Source organism: Calliphora vicina, chromosome 3 (assembly GCF_958450345.1).
Source record: "Calliphora vicina chromosome 3, idCalVici1.1, whole genome shotgun sequence".
NCBI lineage: Eukaryota > Metazoa > Arthropoda > Insecta > Diptera > Calliphoridae > Calliphora > Calliphora vicina.
In genome coordinates, this window is record NC_088782.1 from 66,826,351 (window position 1) to 66,852,425 (window position 26,075).

The 26,075-nt window shown below is 30.9% G+C and overlaps 1 protein-coding gene across 1 annotated transcript; it reads left to right on the plus strand.

The window, feature by feature from the left end:
• Nucleotides 1-24,205: 24,205 nt before the first annotated feature.
• LOC135955509 (uncharacterized) lies at nucleotides 24,206-24,772 on the plus strand. The gene has a single exon (XM_065505860.1). The coding sequence runs from the start codon at nucleotides 24,206-24,208 to the stop codon at nucleotides 24,770-24,772; it is 567 nt and encodes a 188-aa protein (XP_065361932.1).
• The last annotated feature ends 1,303 nt before the right edge of the window (nucleotides 24,773-26,075 follow it).

Genomic DNA, 26,075 nt, shown 5'->3' on the forward strand with positions numbered 1-26,075 from the left:
CTGTTTCATCAGTTATAAATATGTTGATTATGTGTCAATCCTGATAAAACTTTTTAAAAATTAATTTAATTACTCCGAAATTATACTGTAAAGTATGGCGAAAATTAGGCAAAGTTTGTCCCTAGTACCCATACAAGCTCCCCCTCAGAAAATGACTTGAATATTCATAATTTTCATATAAGTAAGAATTCTAATCGCGATGGAATTGTTTATTATACCAACTTTTGTTAGGATCGGTCCATAATTGACCCTACCTCCACATATTTTATTTTCACATTTTGATGGTGGGTAAACAAGATTCGGCTCAGCCGAATATAACACTTTAACTTGTTATTTTTGCATTTAATTTTATTTACACGCAGTGTTTATTTTCTGTTTTTTTTATTTATTTATTTTTTGTCTGTAATTATTAAGCGTTCATATGCAGATGAGCTGGAGGTCGTAATTTAATTTAATTAAATGTCTAACAATTGCTACAATGTAATTAAACATTACAAGTGTGAACTAAGTAAGTACGTACCATTTGGTTTTGCATATTTTGTGATATGGGTCGACTCAGCGATATGCAAATATTTAGGCTGACTTGTTTTAAATTGTTTCAACATATCTGTGGTCAAATTAATTTTATTAACTGCATTTTGTATATTTATCGCTTTAGAAATAACAATTTAAACTCTCTGTTCCGATCATTCCCATTTTTGGTTAGACTTCATGCTCTACTAAGAAATTGCTTCGTATAAAGTTTGCAGACACAATTATAGGTCACAATTATAAGTCTGCAAATATGCGAAATTAACTATTTACCAGACCCATTTATCTAATTACCAGACTCGATGTAAATTCCGCGAAGTTTTGCGGCTTTGACAGTTAGAGTTCACCAAATATTCCATAATAACTATTTACTTTGTATAGGAAGTACCACCCTCACTTGAGGTTTCAATACAAAAAGTAACCTATTGTTCCTAATAGATATAGAAAAACATACGGTAAAAATTTCAAGAGGATCGCTCCAGTGGTTTTGGCTGCTATAAGTCACAGACAAACAAATGAACGGACATACATTGATTTTTATATATATGGGGGATTTCATGTCAAGTGAACCAACTTTTGAAATCGATGTCTTCTTGAATAGTTCAGACACAATTTTTCAACAAGATCGGTGGAGAACTCTCTGAGTTAGAGGGGGTAAAAACTTGACATTTTGGCCATGCAGATGTTTTTTCTCATCCATGTAACTTATTACCTATTGTTCTTAGCAAAATGTGTCCCAAATATTTTAGATAGCTATTTCTTCAATCTTTCAAAAAAAAAATAAAAAAGTTTTGAAATTTTGAAATTTTTTTCAGAAATCAAAAAATTTTTCGACTTTTTTTCCAAATTGGCCCTTTTTTCTCAAAATAAAGCTTACATATTTTCCTTGAAGACCTATTTGGTCGCTTAGTGGAATGTGATTGGAATATACAGTGGTGGCCAGGTAATTAAGACAAAAATTGTTTGCTAAATTCTATGTGATTCTCAATTATTTTTTCAAATACATATTTCCACAAATACATATGTATTAGGGTTGCCAGCCTGGCTGGACTTGGCTGGATTGTCCAGCTTTTTTGATGCCTGTCCAGTTTCAAGCTAAAATATCATTTGTCCAGCTAAATTGAAATTTTCGACAATAATATCTATATTATTTATTACTTCAAATTTACTACTAATTAGTACATACAACTATTTTAGCTCTTGAGAATGGCTCCCAAGTTAACAGCATTTCGCCTAATGAACTTTTAAGACTGAAGTAGAAGACTTTTTAATAACAGCGGTCAGCTATTTAGAAAATGTTTTTTTTAAAAAATAGCATTTTTAAATTTAAAAAAAAACATATCACAGTCCAAAAGTGACACAACTCAAAATTTTCATTTTTCAGAAATCGAAAATAAATATATACCAATTGAAACATAATGAAAGACATTAGTGTTTTTTTAGCCACAGTTAACAACAACAAAATACACTGATATCTTCTGTATAAATAAACAAGTGTATAGTGCATAGTTTAAGCGTAAAATTCATTTTTCGGGTTTATATAACCCGAGAAATTAATTTTGAGTTGTGTCACTTTTGAACTGGGTGTGCGATATTTTCTTGGGAAGATTTACAAAAACTTCCGCAAAACCTTCAAATATCTGAAGAAATAGATAACGATAAACTATACATATATCGATTAATGCAGCCTTCGTGAAGTTTATAAACAAATACCAAGAGATTTGCAAATGATATGGTCCTATTTTTTTTACCAAAGGTGAAAGGAATGAATTCGAGAATTTAAGAAAAGTTGTATTTTTCAATACCAGTAAGCAAAGCGTTTTGTGAAAGAGGTTTTACTATTTTAAACAATCTGTATACTAAAGAAAGAAAGAAACCGAATGTCATTCGACCTGGTTGGAGCTGAAATATTAATACGAACAAATTTAGAGGAAGTTTGTAAAGATTTTCAAAATTTTTTACAAACCTCTAGGTTTGGAATTGACCAAAATCCGAAAGCTCAAAAACGAAATAAAGTGACAGTGTTTTTAGTATTTAATAACACTGTGCAACAAGAAAATCTTTCCCGAATGAGACCAACGGGAAATGAAAGTAGATACTTAGTATACCAAAACCCCCAAAGGGTTATTAAAAGTTAGCTCATGTTTTAAAGTTATTCGCCTTTAAAGTTCAGATTTTTTGAGTAAAAATTTTTCATATATATTTTATGAATAATCTATTGAATTAAGTCAATATTTATATAAAGTAATTTTAGTTGAATGTTCTAGTCCTATATACTATATACTTAAAATTCATTAATTTTAACACTTTTTGCAGATTTATTTTTTTATTTTTATAGTTTTTGGTACTTAGATACGCAATTACCAATTTTTGGAGAATTGCTGAATATTGCTGTAAAAGTATTGAGTAGTGGGTATCGTGTATCGAGTATTTGCCATATTGTTTGAGTACTCAATACTCAAAAGTAGTTACTCAATACTTTTAGACTTGTATTTTTACAATTTAATTTATTTAAATTTAACGGTTATGGTGCAAAAAATGCATCTCTACTATAAATACAACTCAAATCAATATTAGCGTAAAAAATTTTCAAATCAGAATAAAATATTATTAAAAAACTGGAATAATAGTTAAAAAGTTCAAAATATTTATTGATATAATCTTGTAAACCTAAAATGTTTCTAAAAAGGAGTGATGTCTGCTAATACATTACCGAAAAGCAGAAAAATATATCGTTTTTAAATTTAAAAAAATCCGTTAAAAGTTTCGAATAGTATTGAGTACCCAAACGAAAAGTGTTGAGTAGTATTGAGTAATCAAAAGTAGTAGAATGTTACAGCACTATTGTGAATGGTCCAGACATTCGGAAGCTGGTCAAAAATAAGGAATTTGATAATATTTTAAATTAAAATAAAGAGGTTATTGGCGGGTTGTTGGGTAAAAATAGGTCTGACAGCTATCAGAGATCTATTAACGCAATTATGAATGCTTTTTCTAAAATAGGCGTTAATATGTCGCTCAATATTCATTACATACATCATCATCTAGACTACTTCGGTCAGTAACTAGCGACCGAATCAGATGAACAAGGTGAACAGTACCACCAAATTGCAATGCCATTTGAAATAAGGTAATTTTTAATATACATATATTTTTTTTCCCAATACATTTTAACACAAATTTTGCAGATATCGAGGAAAAAAGTCTCCCGATGCTGTATTAGCGGAAATTTGTTGTTGGAGCACTTGCATTACGATGATGAAGGAGAAGAAAACACAGGAAGTGAACTACAAAATTTGTCTACTTCAAATTCTGGCCTCGAACTATATAATGTAGTTCATTTTTATATAAACTATGTAAAAAAAATACAAATTAAATTTTAAAAATCAAATATATATGAAAAATTTTAACTCAACTTTAAAGGCACATAACTTTAAAATACGAGCTAACTTTTTAAAACCCTTTGGGGGTTTTGTTCTACATCACTTCCCGTTGGTCTCATTCGGGAAAGATTTAATGACCCGAAATTTGATGCACAGTGCATAAATATGTATATGACGGACTGAACCAAACAAGTTTAAGTTTAGTTAAATAAATTTTAAGAAACGAAATGAAAATATTTAATTGTGATTCTAAATTTTTAAATAATAACACACTGCTAAAAAACACTTTTTGTAACAACTTGAAAAGCGACCAAGATTTTGAAACACCCCCAAAATTTTGAGTTATTTTGAAAAAACTGTTTTACGTACTACTTTAGTACCTCTAACTCATACAATTTTAGACCGAAAAATTTTAAACAGTTATGGAAAGGCAAGCTTTCAAACATATTTTTTTGTACAATGTTTTAAAAAAAATTGTATATAGATAAAAACGAGACATTATTTCTTAAAATCGGTTTAAATTTGCAAAAGTTCGAAAAAAAATTACTTGTAAATTAGAAACTCTACAAATATTTTACTAAAAAATGTATTAATCAAAAAATGCACGTCATTTTAAAGCGTATTAAATTTTCTTTCTAAACCCGTTAAAAAATTAAAATCGGACAAAAGCTGACTGAGTTACTGGTCGATAAGTTGACAAACATCTGTTAAAACGGGTTTATAGAATAACTTCTGAATTTGAGAGTGTTCTCAAATTTTTAGACACAATTTGTAATGTACTCAACAAGACCTATAACTAACTCTTTGTCGTTTTCCAAGTTTTTTCCCTACTGTAGCACCGTGTAATACATATGTTGATTACAATGGATAAAAACATATTTTAATAAAAATTATTTACATAAAACCAAAATTAACTTTTTCTCAGTAATTTTTTTAATGTCCAGTTTTTTTTTGATTTGTCCAGCTTTTTATACCCCAATGTCCAGCTTTTTGCAAATCTTAATCTGGCAACCCTAATATGTATGCATGAGGACTGTTTTAACAAACAAGTGTATTTCATTCAACTGTGTCAATTCATACATATTCTCCACGAACACATGCGATTTTTCTACAACTTGACCAAATTATTTTTTTTAAATAAACATATTTTCTAACATTTATATTATTATATTTTTATTATTATAAAATATTCGGACCAAATTTCGTATTTTTAGTTCCATTAGTTTCGGTCATATCATGTCAGTTATGCCAAGTGTAGGGAATTTTCCATTTTTAGAGATTTTTTTTCCAAAATTTCGCATGTAGGGAAAAAGGGAAATATTTCTTACTTTTGTCGAATTGTAGGGATTTTGCAATGGCAATTTAAAACTATATATTTTCCAATTATAAAATTAAAAAATATAAAATTTGTTTAAATGTATCATTAGAAACTCATAAATCTGGTATAATATGAAGTTATATTGTGACATCTTTAATAATTACACCGCTTTTAAACCATATAGTGATTCCCTTTGTTACGGTTTTTAACATTTTCTTAAAGTGCGCTGATAACACATACAACAAAATCAAATTTTTTCCAAAATTACAAGGTCCTACCGATAAATTTTAATAGAGGAGAAAAAAAAGACACGAGTATCGGCGTTTTGAAAGTTTACATCTAAATTTCATTTGAAGGGGGGTTAAAGTTTCCCAACTCTGGCACATTCTTATTGCTAATCGGCATAAGAAACCATATGATCCTTACATTTTAGGTATAAAATGTGTTCAGCAAATTTATGTAAAATGTTACGGACAACTTTTTTGTAGAATATGTTAACCCTCTAAATCCTCAAGGCATGGGTCTTTTTTATCCTTATTTTAAAAAAAGACCAAAAAACACAATTTAAACAGGAATTTATGGGGTTAAAATGTTCCTCAGAAATATTATCCGTGAAATTTTACTGTAAGTCCCTAAATACACCAAAACTGAAAATTCAACCAGAAAGTCAGAAATAAGACACAACAAAAGAGAGCTTAGGGTTAATTTAAATTGCGATAAATCAAATCTAAGTAAAAATGCACAAAAAAGATATTTTAAAAACAAAAACCCAAACAATGGATTAATTTTTTTACAAACAAGTCCCGAAAAAAAACCATGATTTCGAAATCCGCTTAAGCCTTTTTTTGCTGAACACAACTTAGCTGTTCAAATTTGAAAAAAGTAGTGTAGGGAAAAATGTAGAGAAAATAAAAGGGGAAAAAATTGATTTTTTTTCATGAGCGTAGGGATTTCTTAAAAAATCTCCTGGCATCACTGTATCATGTTAGTAACAGCAGATTTTCGCTGAGGTGGGTCAACGTATTTCCACATATCTTTGTCCATATACATATGTTGTACCGATTTTTCCAAACATTTTTGAGAAACTATAAATACTAATAATAAATTTCATACCCTTAGGTCCATTTGTTTTGGCTCTATCGCACTTAAAAATCAGTTGATGAAAAAAATTTAAGTATTTGTCTTAAATAGCTGGCCACCACTGTATGTATGTATATCAAAATAAAGATTTTGTTACTCAAAACATAAAATTTTTAACTTTTTTTTGCAAAATCAAAAACTTTGTTGATCACAGGATCAATTTCTGAGTCGATTAAGTGATGTCCATCCGTCCGTCCACGTAAACCTTGTACTCAATCAACAGGTCGCAATTTTAAAGATAATTTTATGAAATTTTGTATTGTCGTTTCTATTTCCCCAAGGACAATAGAATCGGTCCATTATTTCTACTAGCCCCTATACGATTGTCCTATCTGAAAATATTTAAGCTCTCTCAAATACCTTAGTGATCGGTCCATAATTAGTCATAGCTCCCATATAAGGCCCACTTCCGAAAATCACTTTAACTAGAATAAATCTCTTAAAAATGTTGGTGTTCTAATGAAATTCAACACAAATAAGTTTCATATATACAGAAGACATGCCACCTAATTTATTGGTTAATAATTAGTCATAGGCTCCAATATAAACATCTTCGTCGGGCTTGACCGACTATACTAGTAAACTTGTTTCTAAGAAAGCTTAGATACTTTCCTTGAAGACCTTTTTGGTCGTTTAGTGAGATGCGAGTTCGATATATATCAAAATAAATATTTTTTAACTCAAGATATATAATTCTTGACTTTTTTTTTTCAAAATCTAAATTTTTTTTCAAAATGAGCACTTTTTTAAATTTTTTTTTTTGCTCAAAAGAAAGCATTGGTTCATTCCTTTAAGAAATTTTTGGTCTCTTAGTGAGAAACGAGTGGGGTATATATCAAAATGAAGGTTTTGTAGCTCAAGACATGCAATTTATTTCGATATATGTATATCCCACTCGCATCCCACTTAGCGACCAAAAAGGTATTTAAGAAAAACACATAAGTTTTCTTTTGAGCCAAAGTCAAAAAATTTTTTGATTTTGCAAAAAAAAATCAATAATTTTATGTTTTGAGTTGCAAAACATTTATTTTGATAGATATCCAACTCGCATCCCACTAAGCGACCAAATAGGCCGTCAAAAAAATATCTAATCTTTATTTTGAGTAAAAAGTGGCCCATTTTGAAAAAAATCCAAAAAGTTTTTGATTTCGGAAAAAAAAGATTGAAGAAATAGCTATCTAACCTATTTGGGACACATTTTTTTAAGAACAATAGGTAATAAGTTACATGGATGAGAAAAAACACCAGCTTGGCCAAAATGGCCTGAATTGTGTCTGAATTAAATAGAACTAACCTTGGTGCAAATTTCATTCCGATCAGAAGACATCGATTTCAAAAGTTGGTTTACTTGACATACATACAATTTTTTCTTACATTTTCTTTTACATATGATCTGGGAATTGATAAACTTTTAGTATTATTTTTTATACCCTTCACCTTCGTGAGAAGGGTATATATAAGTTGGTCATTCCGTTTGTAATTTCCACAATATAATTTTCCGACCCAATAAAGTATATATATTCTGGATCCTTATAGATAGCGGAGTCGATTAAGCCATGTCCGTCTGTCTGTTGAAATCAATTTTCTGAAGACCCCAGATATCTTCGGGATCCAAATCTTCAATAATTCTGTCAGACATGCTTGGATATATGTGATATATGATAGATATTTCAAAGGTCTTTGCAACGACGTATATAAGACCATAGTAAGTTGGACCTACAATAGGTCAAAATCGAGAAAAATATTTTTTTACACGAATTTTTTTTTTACCAAAAAAAAATATTTAAGAAACCAAACAAATTTTTTTTAAAAACAAAAAAAAATATTTTGAAGTATAATTTCCATATAGAAACTTAAAAGTCAAATTATCCGATTTGACTTACATCAATCATATTTAAATTTTTTTTGTACAGTAATAAACAATTGTGAAGGGATTTATAGGCATTATTTGTAGGTTTTTTCTCTAAAAACGCTGCGGAAATTATATTGTCATGTCACAGAGTGTCTAAAAGGTGCCAACTTATCTCTAGGTTATCGCTATGTTATTGTGATAGGTCTCATTCACATTAAGTGTTGAAACTAGATCTAGTTTATAAACACGAGGATCCTATCACGGGACCAGTTCTATGTCGGTTTCCCTTTCACTAATTAAATATTAGATCATTCTAGTATTAACATTCAAATTAATATATTGAAGTTTGCACTTAAAATTTGGGACAATGAAAAATAAATCCTAATTCGATAATCCAATAGCTTTTTGCTGAACGTTGTAAGCAGTATTTTATTCATAGCCCCTACTTCCAACATATTAATAATGTACAAAATAAATCAGTAAAAATTCCATTTTAGTTAACGAGTATGAACACTGTACTTTGACAGCTCAAATACAGCCTCATGCCAATAAAACATCTCTAAATACAATATTTTTATTTTCTTTAACAATTTCTCAATGAATTATTTTTTCTTTCTACTCCAAAATTTAAAAAAAGTTTATTCCTTTATAGCTTGAACAAAAAAATTGTACAGAAAAACAATACATTCATCCATAAAAAAAACAAACGTTCAATACAAGTGAGTACGTTTATACAAAATCTGATTTGGTACATCCGGTCGCGATTGTTAAATATTTTTTGTGTTTCTTATTGCCACCTTACCTTGCCTCACACTCCTTGTTTGTCACTTTTTGCAATGTTATGGATGTTGTCGGTTGGCTATAACCAGGGTAACCGAAAATGTTTATACAATCCCAGCAAAAACTTGGTCATTACGTATTAATATATTCCCTCTATAATCATTACAAATAAACAATATAATCCGAATTATCTTGTGAAAATAGTGGACATTCATTATATTAGCATTTTAACTCATTACCTGGTAATGGAAGTTATGATGGAATATTTTTGGTTGACCTGGTTATAACAGTCCAATGCAAAAGCAAGCAGTTCACCAAAAGTAACCAAAAAAAACTTAAATGTTGCATTTGTTTTATGGCAAAGAGGACACAAATGCTTCCTGCGTACAAACACTCATTGACACTTGTACTAGTATATCCATGTATGTTTGTCTGTCTGCTTGTGCGTCCGTCCGTCTGTCTGTATAGTGTTACTCATAAAACATTTAACTACTGTTGTTGTCTGTGAATGTTGCTGCTAGTACTTTTGTTGCTGTTGTCGTTATTGCAGAGTGTTTCGTACAAAATAAAGATCAATCGTATTCGATTGCCAGCAAGTTGTTCATAGTGTCGCATTTATATTTTTATTCGCATTCGTTTTGGTTTTAAAAAGCGCGGTAGGTAAAAACTTTTTTTTTGTTTAACGATTTTAAGTTTTTGATAACAAAAACTACAAAATAACAACAACTACATACATACATACAGTTTAGTTTATTTTTTTGTTGCGTTGTTAATTCCTTGGTGGCGATTTGTTGTTTCTGAAAAATAAATGACACTGAGGATTTGGTGACATGTTATTTCCATTTAAAGATTTTTTTTCCCATTTGCAATATTAAGCAGAGAGTATACATTTATTTGTTGTTTTTGCATGAAGTGTGACATTCTTTAATTGAATGAATTAAAGATTTTGTCTGTCTTTTAATACAGAAAAAAAACATTCGTAGGAGCAGGCAAGACAAGCGTCATAATTGCTGATTTCACGAGCAATATTGTTTTGTGATAAATTTGCCATAAGGTGGCTGTAGAAGAAGTGTATACCAGACATATACTTTAATACTTAGTAAATTTAGAGAAAAATATTCTTAAATCAGAAATAAGGAAGAAACTGTTTTATCTAAATTAGAAAAAAAAACTTGTTTTATCACCATAATACACCTTGGAATACTACAGAATTAACGTACAGAGAAAACAGATTCATAGTAGCAAGCGAATTTGTTGTCAAACGAATGATTGGGTTGCACACATATAAAGTTTCGGATCTATAAACAGAAAGTCAGAAAACTTTTGTTATCCCTTCTCAATATAACAATGTAAAATTTATTTTCCATTTTTCCATTTTTATATGAAAACCTTTTGGTTTTGAGGGGGGAAATTTCCTATTCCCCCACCTCCCATTCTGAAAAAGTGCTTGAAAGAACCCTAAGGGAAATCTTGACACTGTGAATTTAGAGAAAAATATTCTGAATTCAGAAATAATGTCATTTAAATAAGAACAAAATATTGCTTTAATTTCATGAATTACTTTCTTGCTACTAGTGTTATTCTGATCTAGTTGTCTTGTAAATCCAGGCACAAAGATTATATATGAAAGAGAAAGTCAAGTTGGAACCAAACTTGCATACTCCGGCTTATGATCTACTTTATGGCACACGAACATGTAGTAGAACCTTGATCCACCACCAACAGAAGTGGGATGCCTCTTAAAATCTGTTCAAATGAAATTGCACCCTCTAGTGCATTTCAGATATCAAAATTAAAAGTCACCCTTCAACTTTATTGTAGAGATTAGACTAATAAGTAGTCAACCAATATTGTTAGAAACAGTAGTTAGGTTCCTCCGCCCACTAAATCCCCTTTTTTGGACCCATCCGTATAGATGGATAGCACCATTGAACCAAGGGAGGGACCATCAGCAGGTTCTATACTGGATGGGATTTAGAAACCGAAGTTCCTCAGGAAGAAGGGTTTGGGGGTGCAGTAATCAATATGATCAGGAAGATTTTGAATACTTCCTATTATGCAAGCATGTCCGTAGGGTCCATAATTCCATGCGTTGCAGGCGTTGAGCCTAAGGTCGTGTTCAATGTCAGCTTTCTGGCCATTAGATCTACTAGTAGAGTGAAGAGCGACTGTTATCAGAATTGCCATACTTCTTAATATCCATTCAAATAGTATACGGTTGAAGGCCCTAACCATTACCCTCCCTATAAAATAGTTTCGGTTTAGTTCCAGGGTTTAATAACCCATCTCGTGCCTATGGCCTATTTGCAGATATATATAGCCATCATGGCCCTTGACTCAGTATTGTGTCTCCATAATAAATCTGATCGAGTATAATGCTCAAGTACTTTGCATTATCGGAACGAGGCAATTCGGTTCCATTCAGTCGGGGTAACGTAAAGTTAGGGATCTTAGTCTTTAATGAGAGTATTAAAAAATAAGTTTTTCTGCGATTTATACTCATACCACTATCGATATTTCATCGATTTAATATTTCGAGTGCTGCCTCCAGTCTTTGCGATATCGTGCCGCTACATAATCTGCGTAGACGACATTCTTGTAGTTTAGGGAGTCCAATATCCTAAGCAGACAGTTTAAGGCCATGTTCTACATAAGTGGTGATGGGACACCCCCCTGGGGTGAATCTTTTGGCGGATCTAGAGATCATAGTCGTTCCAATCTTAGAACGAATGATCCTATAATTCAGAAGGTACCTAACGAACCTAACTATGGATAGATCAAGCCCTAGTTAACCTAGGGCTGATTTTATGGTTGCAGATTTCACATTATTGAAGGCTCCTTCTATATCCAGAAAGACCACGTGAGTGTAATTGTGGAATTCGATAGATCTCTCGATATACCCTATAAGTGAGTGAAGTGCCGTCTCAACTGATGTTCTTTTGGTATAGCCTTGTTCAACCGACATTCGAATATGAGTGTCTATAATTCTCGCAAGGGTTTTATTAAAAAAGGATGATCGACTTACCCCCATTCGGGATAAAGGTCACATTACATTCGGTGCAACTATTGGATATGTAGGACCCAGATCCTGAGAAACATCCTATCCCCTTTATTTTTATATTGCAGGAAACTGTTTAGTGATGTAAAAAGTCTATTTCAAATGGCTGCCATACTTAAATAGTTTTAATACCTTATGAGGAAAGCTATACATAAGTCATAGAGAAATTTATGTAGCGGCATTGAGAATTCGTTGGAAAAAAATTTGGCTATACATGATGTCTGACCATATCATTTTATATTCAGAAAAGAGCTAGATGTGAACCAATTCCGCTTACGCAGAACCAAAGTCAATAGGTAAGTAGAAGCTATTGTCATAGAGGTGCTTTCAATAACATAATACCGATATCAGTGGTTGACGTCTTGGGAAATCTGTATGGAAATTTTGATATCATGTCACCATCTAGCGAATAAAATCATGTCCAGGAGCCTCTGATACTATTAGAGTACTATTACCACTTTTCTGGAACCTTAATACAAATGATGTACCCATGTCAATGATCTATTAGATATACGAATGATGTGGCCATGGCGGCAGGGGACAAATATCCTAGGTACTATCGGAAATTCTTGAGTCAGCGCTAAACATATTATTATTGAGGATGTGGACTACTTGACAAGGTGATAAGATCCCACATTTTACTAATACAAAGGCCGAGATAGTACCCTTCTTGTTATCCGATACTGCCAAATACTTAGGGCAGATATTGAAAAGTAATCTAAATTGGTGTCTGAAACATAGCACAGAACCACAAAAGCTGCAACAGAATGCTGCAAAAAGGCCATCCGAACTAACAGGATATTTAATACAAACAATGTATATTTGTTATAAAATTCGGTTATTAAACCAATACTATGCTAAGGAGCTGTTATTTGAATAGTGACGTAAGAGAAAAAGCACCACCAAGACAGAATGATGACGATTATGGTAACGAGAGCCAGAAGGAAGATTCCATCCAAGGCACAGTATACTATCCTTGACTGGTTACAAACAGACATTACAGCTAAAAGCATAGTAATTATGGACATGCTCGAATTAAATTAATGATAGGCTCAATCCGGCTAAATCTGTGGATTACCCGTATCGCTCTTTTATCCTAGCTACGTGATAAATATACTGGGTAGATTGTAATGGCATACGCTTGCGTAGACTGTTCCTTATAAAATCGGATCACTGTAGAACAATTCAGGATGTCACCCTCATGCATTTAAATCAGAAGAATCTGACCCTGTATATACAGTGGTGGCAATGAATTTAAGACAAAAATTGTTTGCTAAATTCCATGTAATTGTCAATTATTTTTTCAAATATTTCCACAAATAAGTATGCATGAGGACTGTTTTAACACACAAGTGTGTTAATTCATACATATTCACCATGAACACATACAATTTTTGTACAACTTGACCAAATTTTTTTTTTTTTAAATAAACATATTTTCTCACATTTATATCATTATAATTTTATTGTTATAAAATATTAGGACCAAATTTCGTATTTTTAGTTCCATTAGTTTCGGTCATATCATGTTATTAACAGCGGATGTACGCTGAGGTGGGTCAACGTATTTCCACATATCTTTGTCCATATATGTTTTACCGATTTTTCCAAACATTTTTCAGAAACTAGAAACATTAATAATAAATTTCATACCCTTAGAGGTCCTTTTATTTTGTCTCTATCGCACTTAAAATTCGGTTGATGAAAAAAATTACTCTTGGCCCAAGTGAACTTTAATTTTAGTTCAGGCTGCTAACGAAATAACCTAACATAAGTAAAATTGTATATTACAAGATTTTCTCAATCCTTGTATTATAAAAATGAATTTCCTTTAAATAATTTAAATTTCTCTTCGAAATTACAACATCCAAATTGTTTATCTTCTAATATGAACAGGCCACATTGAGCACCACCAATTGTTTTTCTCAGTTGACATTCAATTTTCAAACTAAACCATTTCAACAGCCACAGTTAAGAGTGAAAGGGCAGAACAACTACAGAACCCAGCCGGAAAAAAAGTCTTAAAGAAATCCTCTCAATCAACAAAGAAAATATAAACAAGGATTTGATGACGTTCTACTTAAGCTTTGCCGATTTATATATTTCCTTGTGGTTTTTTCCATTTTATATGAATGACAGTGACCAAAAAAATCAAAATCAATAGAAAGCCTGCAAGAAAAACCAGAACAATATGGAACACACGAAACATGAAAATAATCTTAATACGTGCAGCAATGTTACCACCAGTCACACAGACAGATACTGATGCAGTCCGTCCGTCCGTCTGTCTGTCAGTCAGTCAATTGGGAAGACAGTCAGCAACAGTTTGTATTTGATTGCTGGAGCTTAGGCATGGTTAAGATAATGTCACTAACAACAATAACAAAAACAACTACAGCAGCAGCAACAATCTGCAAAAAGTCAAGATGAAATTAAAGAAAAATCTCAACCAAAATATCCACAACAACAACTAAACGAATTTCCGTTTGTCATTCAATTTGGGAGATTCATTCAACTGAATGAAGTCCCAAGCATGGCGTAGAGTTTTGTAGTTAAACCGATTTTTGTGAATGAAATTGATTCAATACTTTTTTTTTGATTTTCTTCAGTCTTGTGATCCTTGGGGAGTTGTTGGCGAATAAAATGTATAAAATCCAACAAAAAAAAGTGTCAACATAGCAAATCAGCGACTTGCAGACAAAACTCTTTTCGTTGGGGTTTTTTTCTTATTGTAGTTTTGTTGTGGTGTTAAAATCAAAAACTGTTAAGGAAAAAACAAAACAGACACAAAAAAACGGTTGGGTAGAGTAGTTGAATTTAACAATGAGAGATTGTATGATAAAAATGACCAATATACGAGGTATGTCTGTCTGGATATCTGTTTATAAGTAAAAGGAAATAAACAATTCTATATTAAGGTTACCTTGTTTTTTATCGAAAGGAAGTTTCCGAAATGGACTTGCGGTGATTTTCTTATTATGATAAACAAGTGGGGGATTTCTATTATGACGGAATTGTCTACTTATACATATCCAATTATGTTCGGCCCATGGTGGTTATGAGTGCCTACCACTGAACTGGACCTATCGCTCCAAATATTTGTTACTTGAGATGTATTTTAGAAGGACTCCAATAAAAATAATTACAATAATACAAGAATGGTCAGCTTGCAAAAAGGAAACAAATAACAAACAAAGGCCAAGAAAGACCACAGCAAAATTTTGTTTAAGAAACGTTTTGCTGTTGTTTCAAAGAATTGACTCCCAAAGTTTTTTAAAACAACATTTGTTTTTTTAGTTTTATATTTTTTAATTCTGTTTTTATGTTTTGCAATACTGCTGCAGCTTTAAAAAAATTGATTCAAAAGGTAAAAGAATCGAAGCAAATTAATTCACACCTTGTTTATATTTTAACAAACCAACCAACAAACTAACAGACAGTCAACTACAGAGACACGTATTCCAGTAGATGAATGGATGGATATATTTGTACATATGTATGAATTGGTTAAAAATAAAATAAATTTTGTGACAAAAAAATATTTTTTTTTTTTGGAAAATTATCAACCACCACACACTTCACACAACCGCAACAGAAAAGCAAAAAAAAAATATGCAAATTGTTTCAAAAGAATTAAAAAATAAATGTTTTTTGTTGCTGCCAAACTTTGTCATATGTGTTTGAGTAAAAAAAAAAAACATTGATTTGAATACCGCAAACATTGTTAAATTCTACAAAAAAGAATTTAAATTTATTAAAAATTCTTACAGTTTTGTAGAAGAAAATAGCAGTTTATAATATCAGTTTCAAATAAACAACAAAAGGTCCTCAATTTGTAATTAACAAAAAAATTCTCTATATTTCTGGTTTCAATTTATATAAAATGTGAAAGAATTATATTGGTTTTACATTTAAAAATACTTAAGCTACGTTTCCGCATACACCGTAATCGGCACCGAAAACGAAATTCCATACATTTGCACCGAAAAAAAGTTCGTTTCAGAAATCGGCTACGAAAATTGGGAATGAAACGGCATCGATCAGTAACGAAAAACCAGTCATTTGGGGCCGGAACGAAAACAACTTCAAGTAGTTTGTTTTCGGTGATGTAGGAACGAAATTATTTTAATTATTTTTTTATTTCAAATTTAAAGCAAATCAAAATGAATAAAAAAAAAATTTTCTTTATTGGAAGAGGAAAAACTAATAGATTTTGTCAAAAATAATGAAATTCTATTTAATGTGCGACATCCAAAATAAAAAAAATAATTTGAAATAGTCACTGATATGAGAAATATATTGCATATATTATGTGTGTGGCAAATTTCATTAAAATCGGAGATGGTAAATCCGACTGCTGTCCGCTTTCACATGGATCTTAACATAACAGACTTGGTGAGAAACGCGTATTTTGTTGTGAGAAAAATCACCGAGATGGTGACGAAGACCAACGTTCTTCAGTTTTCGTTATCGGCGCCGATTACAGTGTATGCGGAAACCCAGTTTTATAGAAACTAAATATTTTAAATTCGGTTCATATATACATATGAAAAAAGTTACAAAACTTTTACATTCGATGTGATCAAATTTAGTTCACCCTAGAGGCACCAGGAGCTCAGCAAACAATATAGTGAGAAAATGATTCCTCTTCTATTGATATTCCATTTTTAATAGAGAATCGATCTCTAGCATTCGCATTGAAATAATTTAGGGTGTTTCAAAAATCGTTGCACTATGGTTTAAATTTAAAGTTTACCTCCAAGTGTTATCCAATAGAATTGATCAAATAAATTGAATAAAATGTTCTACAATAGTTATAGCTAGTTGTGCTATTTATCTGCTCATAGTTGTCGCAACAATCCTCTAAACTCATTATAAAAATGTATGAATACCCAGCAGTATTACAATTAGTCAATGTATCCCAATTGTATAGAATTTAAATGGTTACTTTATACATCCCAGGTAATCTAGTGTGAAGTCAATTGTCACTTTAGTGTCTCTAAGTAAACCAGAATGTAGTCAGTTTAAAATTTTATTTTGTATTGCACTTAAATAAGTATGAGTAAAATCGGTATCTCCACATCTCCGGAACTAATAATAGCACCAAAAATCCAACTTAACCCAGATATGCCGAAGGCTTGAGCTTGATCATTTTAAAATTACTTTTATATTATTTTCTAAGCAAATGAGAAATAAAAAACAGTGCAATTAGAGTTTTTTAAAACTTTATTGAAAAAATTGGTTTTTTATCCAATATACAGGACATTGGGGTCACAACAACAAAACTAAAACGCAATAATGAAACATTCATGCATATAACAATCAAGCTACTCTTCATAAATATAAATTGCAAAAAAATATAGTATTTATTCACTTGTAAATGTACAAAATTTTACTTTCCGTGAAAACGAGATACGTCCATTATGATTGAATATGGGCATCATAAAAATATCACAAATTAAAAATTCAATAACTCAAAAGTAGTAGCCAAAAAAAATGCGATCACACAATTTCCCATGACGTATTGGTGAGTACTAGAGTAACTTCGGGTAATGTGGACTACCGTTTTGTTTTTTCTAAATTTTGGCCACAATATATATGGATATTAAAAATGTTGTGAAGCAGTAAATTAGTTAATGTATTCTCTAATTGATTTTGCAGTTGAAAATTTTTTCTGTCAAAGGATAAAAAAGTTATGTGAAAATATTGTAAGGAACCCAAAAATTAGCATTAAAAAAATTGGAGGGTAATATGGACCACTATATGAGGGTAATGTGGACTAGTATGTAATACATAAAATTCATGAATCAGCTAATCATGAATGATTAAAAAATTTAATTTCAATATATTTTTATTAATACAAACTAAAAAGTCGCAATCTTGGCTTAGATAGATTGCTTACAAAGTACATAGTTATTGTCGGGAAATATGGACCAGTAGTACATAATCAAGTAATTTAAGTGGTCCACATTACACGAACTTGGGTTACAGTGGTAACAAATTTTTTTTACCTAATAATCTAAATGCGCTTAAATTCTTACCAAATATATGCAAACCTACGTGTCCACTTTAACTATATAAAACAACCAAACATTAAATTCTACCAAGTAACTGTACCAAATTTTGTTTCTTACTTGAGCCGAAAAAAATGTTGAGCAGGCGCATTAATTTCAATACAAGAATAAAAAGCCAACATATCAATTACTCATGAAATCAAATGTGCAATTGTCGTTTCAACCAAATTGTAAAATGTACGACAAATCAGTTTTATCATACCTTCAATAGTTTCTGAAAAAAGACACTGGTCCACATTAGACGCATAGTCCACAATACCCGAAGTTACTCTAAGTATGTGAACAAAAAAAATGGTATTTTGATAAACGTGACGTATCCTGTAAACAAGAACTACATGTAGTACAGTCGGCATATCTGGGTTAATATGAATTTATGCAAAAAACAAGTAAGAGAGCTATATTCGGCTGTGCCGAATCTTATATACCCTTCACCAAATTATACTTCAAAATACAAATTTTAAATATTTTTAGGTAAACAAAATTTTGTTTTTCCAATATTTTTTTTCATTTTTTGGGAAAATTTTTTTTTTCCAATTTTTGAATTTTTTTTTTAAATTTAAAATTTTTGTTAAATTTAAAAAAAAATTGTTCTTTTTAAAAAAAAAAAATTTTGAGGAAAAAATAAATCGGGTTATAAAATTTTTTTTTCGATTTTGACCCATTTTAAGCTTATATACGTCGTTTCAAAGGTCTTTGAAATATCTATCATTTTGTCTATATTAATGACTTAGTAATCCAGATATAGCTCAAAAATCGAGGTTGTCCTGGTTTTTTCCTCATATCTAAGCCATTTGTGGACCGATTTTGCTGATTTTAAATAGCAAACTTCTCGAAAGCATGTCTGACAGAATTATTGAAGATTTGGATCCCGAAGATATCTGGGGTCTTCAGAAAATTGATTTCAACAGACAGTCGGACATGGCTTAATCGACTCCGCTATCTATAAGGAATATATATTGTTTATAGGGTCGGAAAATTATATTGTGTAAATTACAAACGGAATGAAAAACTTATATATACCCTTCACACGAAGGTGAAGGCTATAATAAGTGAAAAGGTGTTTGGTACTTTTTGATGGTTGTACTTTCGATTTTGGCACTTTTTGAAATGTGAATGTATAAGGAGTCCAATTAATCCCTCTTTTTGGTACTTGTTTTTATAAAAATATTTTTAATGAAAAAAAGTTTGTTATAATTTATAAAAATAAAGAATTAATAAAGAAACGGGTACGGTACCAAAACGGGTAAAGTGCGCATAGTGCGGCTCTTTTTGAAACATAATGGTTCCTAGACAAATTTTCCTTGTTTATTAGAAAATGTGTTTTTTGATACAATCGAAATTGAAATCTGCAATATTAATTTCAGTTTTCGGTTTCAACTCAGACAAGTATACATTAGGGTGGCCCTTAATAAACGATAGTTGGATTTTGGCCATTCTCACCCCCAGTTTGGTGAACATTAGTAAAAAAATCATCCTGAAAAAATTTTAGGTAAATCGGTTGGGGATAAGACGTGCCGCAAGCCCTCTAAAGTTTTGAAATGCATTTACTAAGGGAAAAAATGCATTTTTTCAGTTTTTGTAAAAATTTTTCCATTAAAAAATTACTTTTGTAATTTAATATAAAAGAATCGAAATGTGTACGTAATTGTCGTTCTAATGAGACATAAAAAACAGAAATCGGTCAAAAAATGTTAAAGTTATTAAAAATTCGCCAGGCCACTAGAACAAAAAATGTAGGAACAAAATTAATATATTTTGATAAATATTAAAATAAAAGCTCATTTTTACTTAAAATATGTCCATATTTACTTGTATATGAGTTTTTGTCTTCGTAGGATACCGTTAACCTATTCTTAGGTATGAACAAAAAAATAAAATTTTTTTAACGGCAGTTTCAAAACTCCATTTTCAAATTTTTAAAAATTTTGTTAAAGAAATTTCAGAATTTTTTGATCATCTCATTGGGATTTATTAAGGGTATAATAGGGAATAAAAATGTGAAAAAAATATGAAAATATCTCTTATAGTTTTTCCGTACCTGCGATTTAAATTTTGAAATTTTCGAGAAAAACCAACTATTTGGCAATTTTTAGGCCATTTTAAGCAAAACTTAATTAGAATATTATGGTCCAGATAATTCTAAATATACTCTGAAACTTTTACTAAAATCGAAAAACGTTAACCCTTAAATCGTGAAGGTCAAAGGTCAAATTTTTCAATATTTGGAATTTCTCTTGGAAAGATTTCGAAATGTTCGAAATGTTGTATATTTTTGGGCCGATTTTGATGAAATTTAACAAAAATAAATTTTTTAACCCAATTTTTTTCGCTAAATATAAAAAAAATTTTAAAATTTATAAAAAAAAAATTAAAAAAAAATAATTACACACAAAACAAGTAAGAAAGTATGGTCGGTCAAGCCCGACCATATAATACCCTACACTAAGTAAAAGAGCAAACGAAATGTTTCTTTTAAAATTTCAATAATTTATATATTTGAGTGATTTTCGGAAGTGGGCCTTATATGGGAGCTATGACCAATTATGGACCGATCACCATGAAATTGGGTCGTGTGATTTATGTCTATATTAAAGTTAACTATGTTGAATTTTGTGTGTATACCAACATTTTTAAGCGATTTATGCACGTTAAAGTGATTTTCGGAAGCGGGTCTATATGGGAGCTATGACTAATTATGGACCGATCGTAACAAAATTTGGTGACATGAATTTTGTATATATAAAACTTATTTGGAGCGAAATTTGTGTAGATACATAGATAAATTAAACGTTTATGACCGATAAAGTCCAATTTCGAGGGGACATTTGTATGGGGGCTAGCTGAAATAATGGACCGATTTCAGCCAGTTTCAATAGGCTTGGTCCTTGGGCCGAAAAAGTAATATGTACCAAATTTGATCGAAATATCTTCAAAATTGCGACCTGTACTCTGCGCACAAGGTTTACATGGACAGCCAGCCAGCCAGCCAACCAGCCAACCAGACGGACGGACGGACGGACGGACATCGCTTAATCGACTCAGAAAGTGAAGTCGATCGGTATACTTTAAGGTGGGTGTTAGACTAATATTTTTGGGCGTTATAAACATCTGCACAAACGCATAATACCCTCCCCACTATGGTGGTGTAGGGTATAAAAATCCATAGGTTATATTTCCTAAAAATGTAGTATAAATTTAACTAAGTGCAAGGGTAGAATGGCATTTACAAAGATTTTTAGTTAATTTCTTTGTTCGAAAAATCAACAAAAAAATTTGTTAAAAGACATTAAAACCTTTTAAAAATTAACAATGATAGAAATGTTAATTCAAATTTAAATTTTTGGTAAATCAACGATAAAATTAATGTAACGAATGTTATCTTTCTTATATTAGTTACAATTTTATTGGGCAAATTTAACAATAATAACAATAAAATTGTGTTGTATAGTGTATAATATTTATTAAATTATAGGTATTAAAAAAGTATACTTTAGATATTATGATCTGATAGAAGAGCAGAACCAATTTGTTTTTTCAGATATTCAACATTATTGTCTTTGATTGTAGCAATTTTTAATGACAACTCTCCTGTCTTATTATTCAACAGCAAATGAACCAGAGTAATGAGACAAGTTTCTTCTTTACCAGCATATCTGCACATTTATATCTTGTTTTATCGGTGGTTGATCACTGCTAGAACTGTTGATGTATTGCTTGATGTGATTGTTGGCATTAACGGTTTCTTGTGTTATTTTGCTAAAAAATAATTTATTTATATTAATATTTTTTTTTTTTATTAAAATTAATTTAAACACACACATACCTTTTTTTTCCAAAAAATGAAAAAACTGCAAAAAAAAATTTTGTTTACCTAAAAAAATTTGTATTTTGAAGTATAATTTGGTGAAGGGTATATAAGATTCGGCACAGCCGAATATAGCTCTCTGTTTTTTCATATTTTTATTCCCTATTATATTCTCATTAAATTCCAATGAGATGATCAAAAAATTCTGAAATTTTTTATTTTAATATTTCTCAAAATATGTTAATTTCGTTCCTATATTTCTTGTTCTAGTGGCCTTAACTTTAAAAATTTTTTGACCAATTTCTGTTTTTTATGTCTCATTAGAACGACAATTACGTACACATTTCTATTCTTTTAAATTAAATTGCTAAGGTAATTTTTGAATGGCAACATTTGTACATAAACTGAAACTTTTTCCCATTGTTAACATCACAAAACTTCAGGGGATTTGTGTCACGTCTTAACCCCTTAATGGCAAAATTTTTACAAAAGCTGAAAAAATTGCATTTTTCCCCTTGTAAATGCATCTCAAAACTTCAGAGGGCTTCTTAACCCGAACCGATTTACCTAAAATTTTTTCGGTATGATTTTTTTTTACCATGTTCACCAAACTGGGAGATGAGACTCGCAAAAATACAACTTTCGTTTATTAAGGGTCACCCCAATGAACATATTGGATTACGAAACTTTCACACGAATTTACTTATGACAGCTTATATTGAAAAACTATGGCAGATCCAAAACTACACGTAGGAAATGTAATCTATGTAAAGTAAATTGACCCGCAGCTTAGGACACACACATGTTAAACTAGTTGTTATCCCAAATTAGTGGTAAATTCACTAGTTCGGGACCATCACCCAGAACTGCTGGGTAATTATACTTTCGCATATACATATGTAAATAAGTATGTTTGCCTGATTGTATGGATTTGTTAGTTCTGTATTCATGCAGTAGTAGTGATAATTATGTATACAGTACAACTACTAAATATAATAAATTACTAATAAAATATGTGTACGTTCATGTTCACAAAATACAAAACAAAACAAAATACTCATGTCTTCAGTCAAAGGAGTGACACCATATTAAACAAATGAATACATTTATTAACATACAACTAACGATACAATGCCTTCAATATCTTTATATTCTTGTTATTGCTTTTTTGGGATTAACTAGTGCAGATACTCGTAAATATTTACAAATGTACATAAGTAGCTAAATGTACCCCCAAATACTATTTGAATACGCATGAATGTAAAAAATTAACATGTTGTAGACACGTATTTTAATATATTTATTTAGTGTTATTTGAAATCATAAATATGTAAGTATTTCAAAATATATTTAAAATTGGGAACAGCCTAAATTGTATTTTTTAACTTTACTATAAACATGTCGAATTTAAATTAATTTTGGGTTCACAATAGGTCACATTTCCATTGTGTTAGAGAATCTGTGAAGTCTTGTTAGTGTTCTCGAATTTACCCTGACAATTTTTTCGTTTCGTTTCAAAAATTACTTTAGCGCTAAGTAGAAATTTTCTGTGAAATGTAAGTATTTTACCCAATAACTTGGAAACAGTTGATTTAGAGTCGTAACTAACGTTATTTTTAGAGCAAATTCATTTGCTCTGTTTATTTATATCCGAACACCTCTTATTTATCACGAACGGATCGATCGTGAACGGTATGCGCCCGACCCTACCAGATGTTCATCCCCAACGGTGCAATGGGGTGTTTCTCCAACGGTGGAACCTCGTAAGAAAAACAAGTTATCCTATAATCTGAATACATTGTCGAGGGAAATGCTCATTTCAAAATCTATCATGTGTCCGAATTAACATTTTATCACAAAATTATACAATATTTTTGTTTTAATATCCCAAGCAAATGTGCTCTATTTCTACAACTTGAGCGATTTATATTTGTAAATTTTCATTTTAAAGCTACTTAGGTGTACGAAATGTTTTTTTAACAGATCTTAATCTAGATTATACATTGAATTTGTCTTATCTATGTATAATCTATATGTTTCTGAATTAATAGTTTGAATAAAATATAAAATATCTAGACACATTAAAATTAGATTAAATGGTTCTAAAATTTTTCTATTTCATAATAAAAGACCTATAATTGCTGATCTCTGAACTATCAGTTCTTCACAACGGAAATATAAGTCAACCATTTCACACAAACGCTGGAGTAAAACAAGGATGCCCCCTATCACCTCTGCTATTCAGTATAGTGCTGGATAACATTATGAGCGAAGTCCGTTCAGAGAGAAGAGAAACAACATGGAGCCTCTCACGCCAACTCGAAGATTTGGATTATGCTGAAGATATTTGTCTACTCTCGCATAAGATCTCCAACATGCAAGCAAAGATAGATGATTTGGAAAGATTAGCACGCAATGTTGGACTTGAGATAAATATCAAGAATGCTATGAGAATCAACAACGTTAGCACCGATAACATCATGCTACAGGGCCAACCAGTTGAATGCGTAGAAAGCTTCTGCTATCTAGGCAGTACAGTATCAACAAATGGCGCCGCTGAAACAGACGTGAATAACAGGCTCAATAAAGCGAGAGCGGCATTAGGAAGACTACAACCAGTATGGAGAAACTCACAAATATCCAGACGTACCAAGCTTAGAATATTCAACGCATGCGTAAAGTCTACTCTGCTGTATGGAAGTGAAACACCATCACGCAAAAACTACTGGTATTCATTAATAAGTGCCTCAGAGTCATATGTAGAATATTCTGGCCTAACAACATCAGAAATACGGATCTCTGGAACCTCACCAACGAAGAACCCATACTAACAAAAATAAAACGTAGGAAATGGAGGTGGATCGGCCATACTATCAGACAGAATCCTGATAGTATAACAAGGATGGCGCTAGAGGTTCAATGTTCGTGGTCCTCCAAAGAATACATGGAGACGCACTATACTCCAAGATCTGGGACAGTGCAATCTTACATGGGAAGATGCGAAAACACCTGCAACAAATCGTGTAAGATGGAAATGCTTTGTGGAAGCCATATGCTCCCAAGAGGAGTAATGGAAAAAAATTGCTGACCTCATTTTAATTAAACTTTAATTTTAATCACTGTAATGCCTTGAATGTGCAATGTTAAATTTTTATTTAGAAATTCAACATTCAACATTCTTGAGAGATCAGACAAATATTCCAAAACATCCACCAGAATTATTATACTCTTACTGTTTACGCAGACCAATTTCATGTTAAAAATATTGAACATTCTAAGCTGCATAACCAAAATTTAGAAGAAAAACAACTGTTTTTCAACATTGTTTCTTAATGGGTGCTAATCGCCCGACCCTACCAGTTCTTAATACCCAACGATGAAATTGGTAGTTTCCAATTTATCTCATAATCTCAATACATTTGTCGAGGGCTTCTCAAACATTTTTATACCATGACCCAGTATTTCATTTCAAAATCAATCATATGCCTCAATGAACATTTTATCACAAATTTATTTTGTGTATATAACTTAAAAATGCGAGATTCACAACAGATGACGTATCTTTTGAAAGCAGTTTTTGTCTTATGTCATATTTAAAATCAGCAAAATCGGTCCACAAATGGCTGAGATATGAGGAAAAAAACAGTTAGGTCAATATCTGGATTACTAAGTCATTAATATAGACAATATTGATATCTAATGATAGATATTTCAAAGACCTTTGCAACGACGTATATAAGACCATAGTAAGTTGGACCTACAATGGGTCAAAATCGGAAAAAAAGTTTAACCCGAATTTTTTTTTCACCAAAATAAAAAAAAAATAAAAACAAAATTTTTTTTTTAAATTTGAAAAAAAATTTAAAATTAAAAAAAAAACAAAAATTTAAAATAACTATTCGAAAAAAATTGTTTTCCAAAAAATGAAAAAAACAACTTTGGAAAAAAAAAATAAATTTTGTTTACCTAAAAATATTTAAAATTTGTATTTTGAAGTATAATTTGGTGAAGGGTATACAAGATTCGGCACTAACGAATATAGCTCTCTTAATTGTTTTCTTTAATTTTGAAAAAAAAGTGCCGCTGCAGCTCACCAAAGCTTATGGTGAAAGTGTTCCATCGGTTTCATCGTTC

Bases quoted from the DNA above. Each gene is read 5' to 3' on its own strand.
- LOC135955509 (XM_065505860.1), top strand. From the start codon at position 24,206: ATGAGCGAAGTCCGTTCAGAGAGAAGAGAAACAACATGGAGCCTCTCA.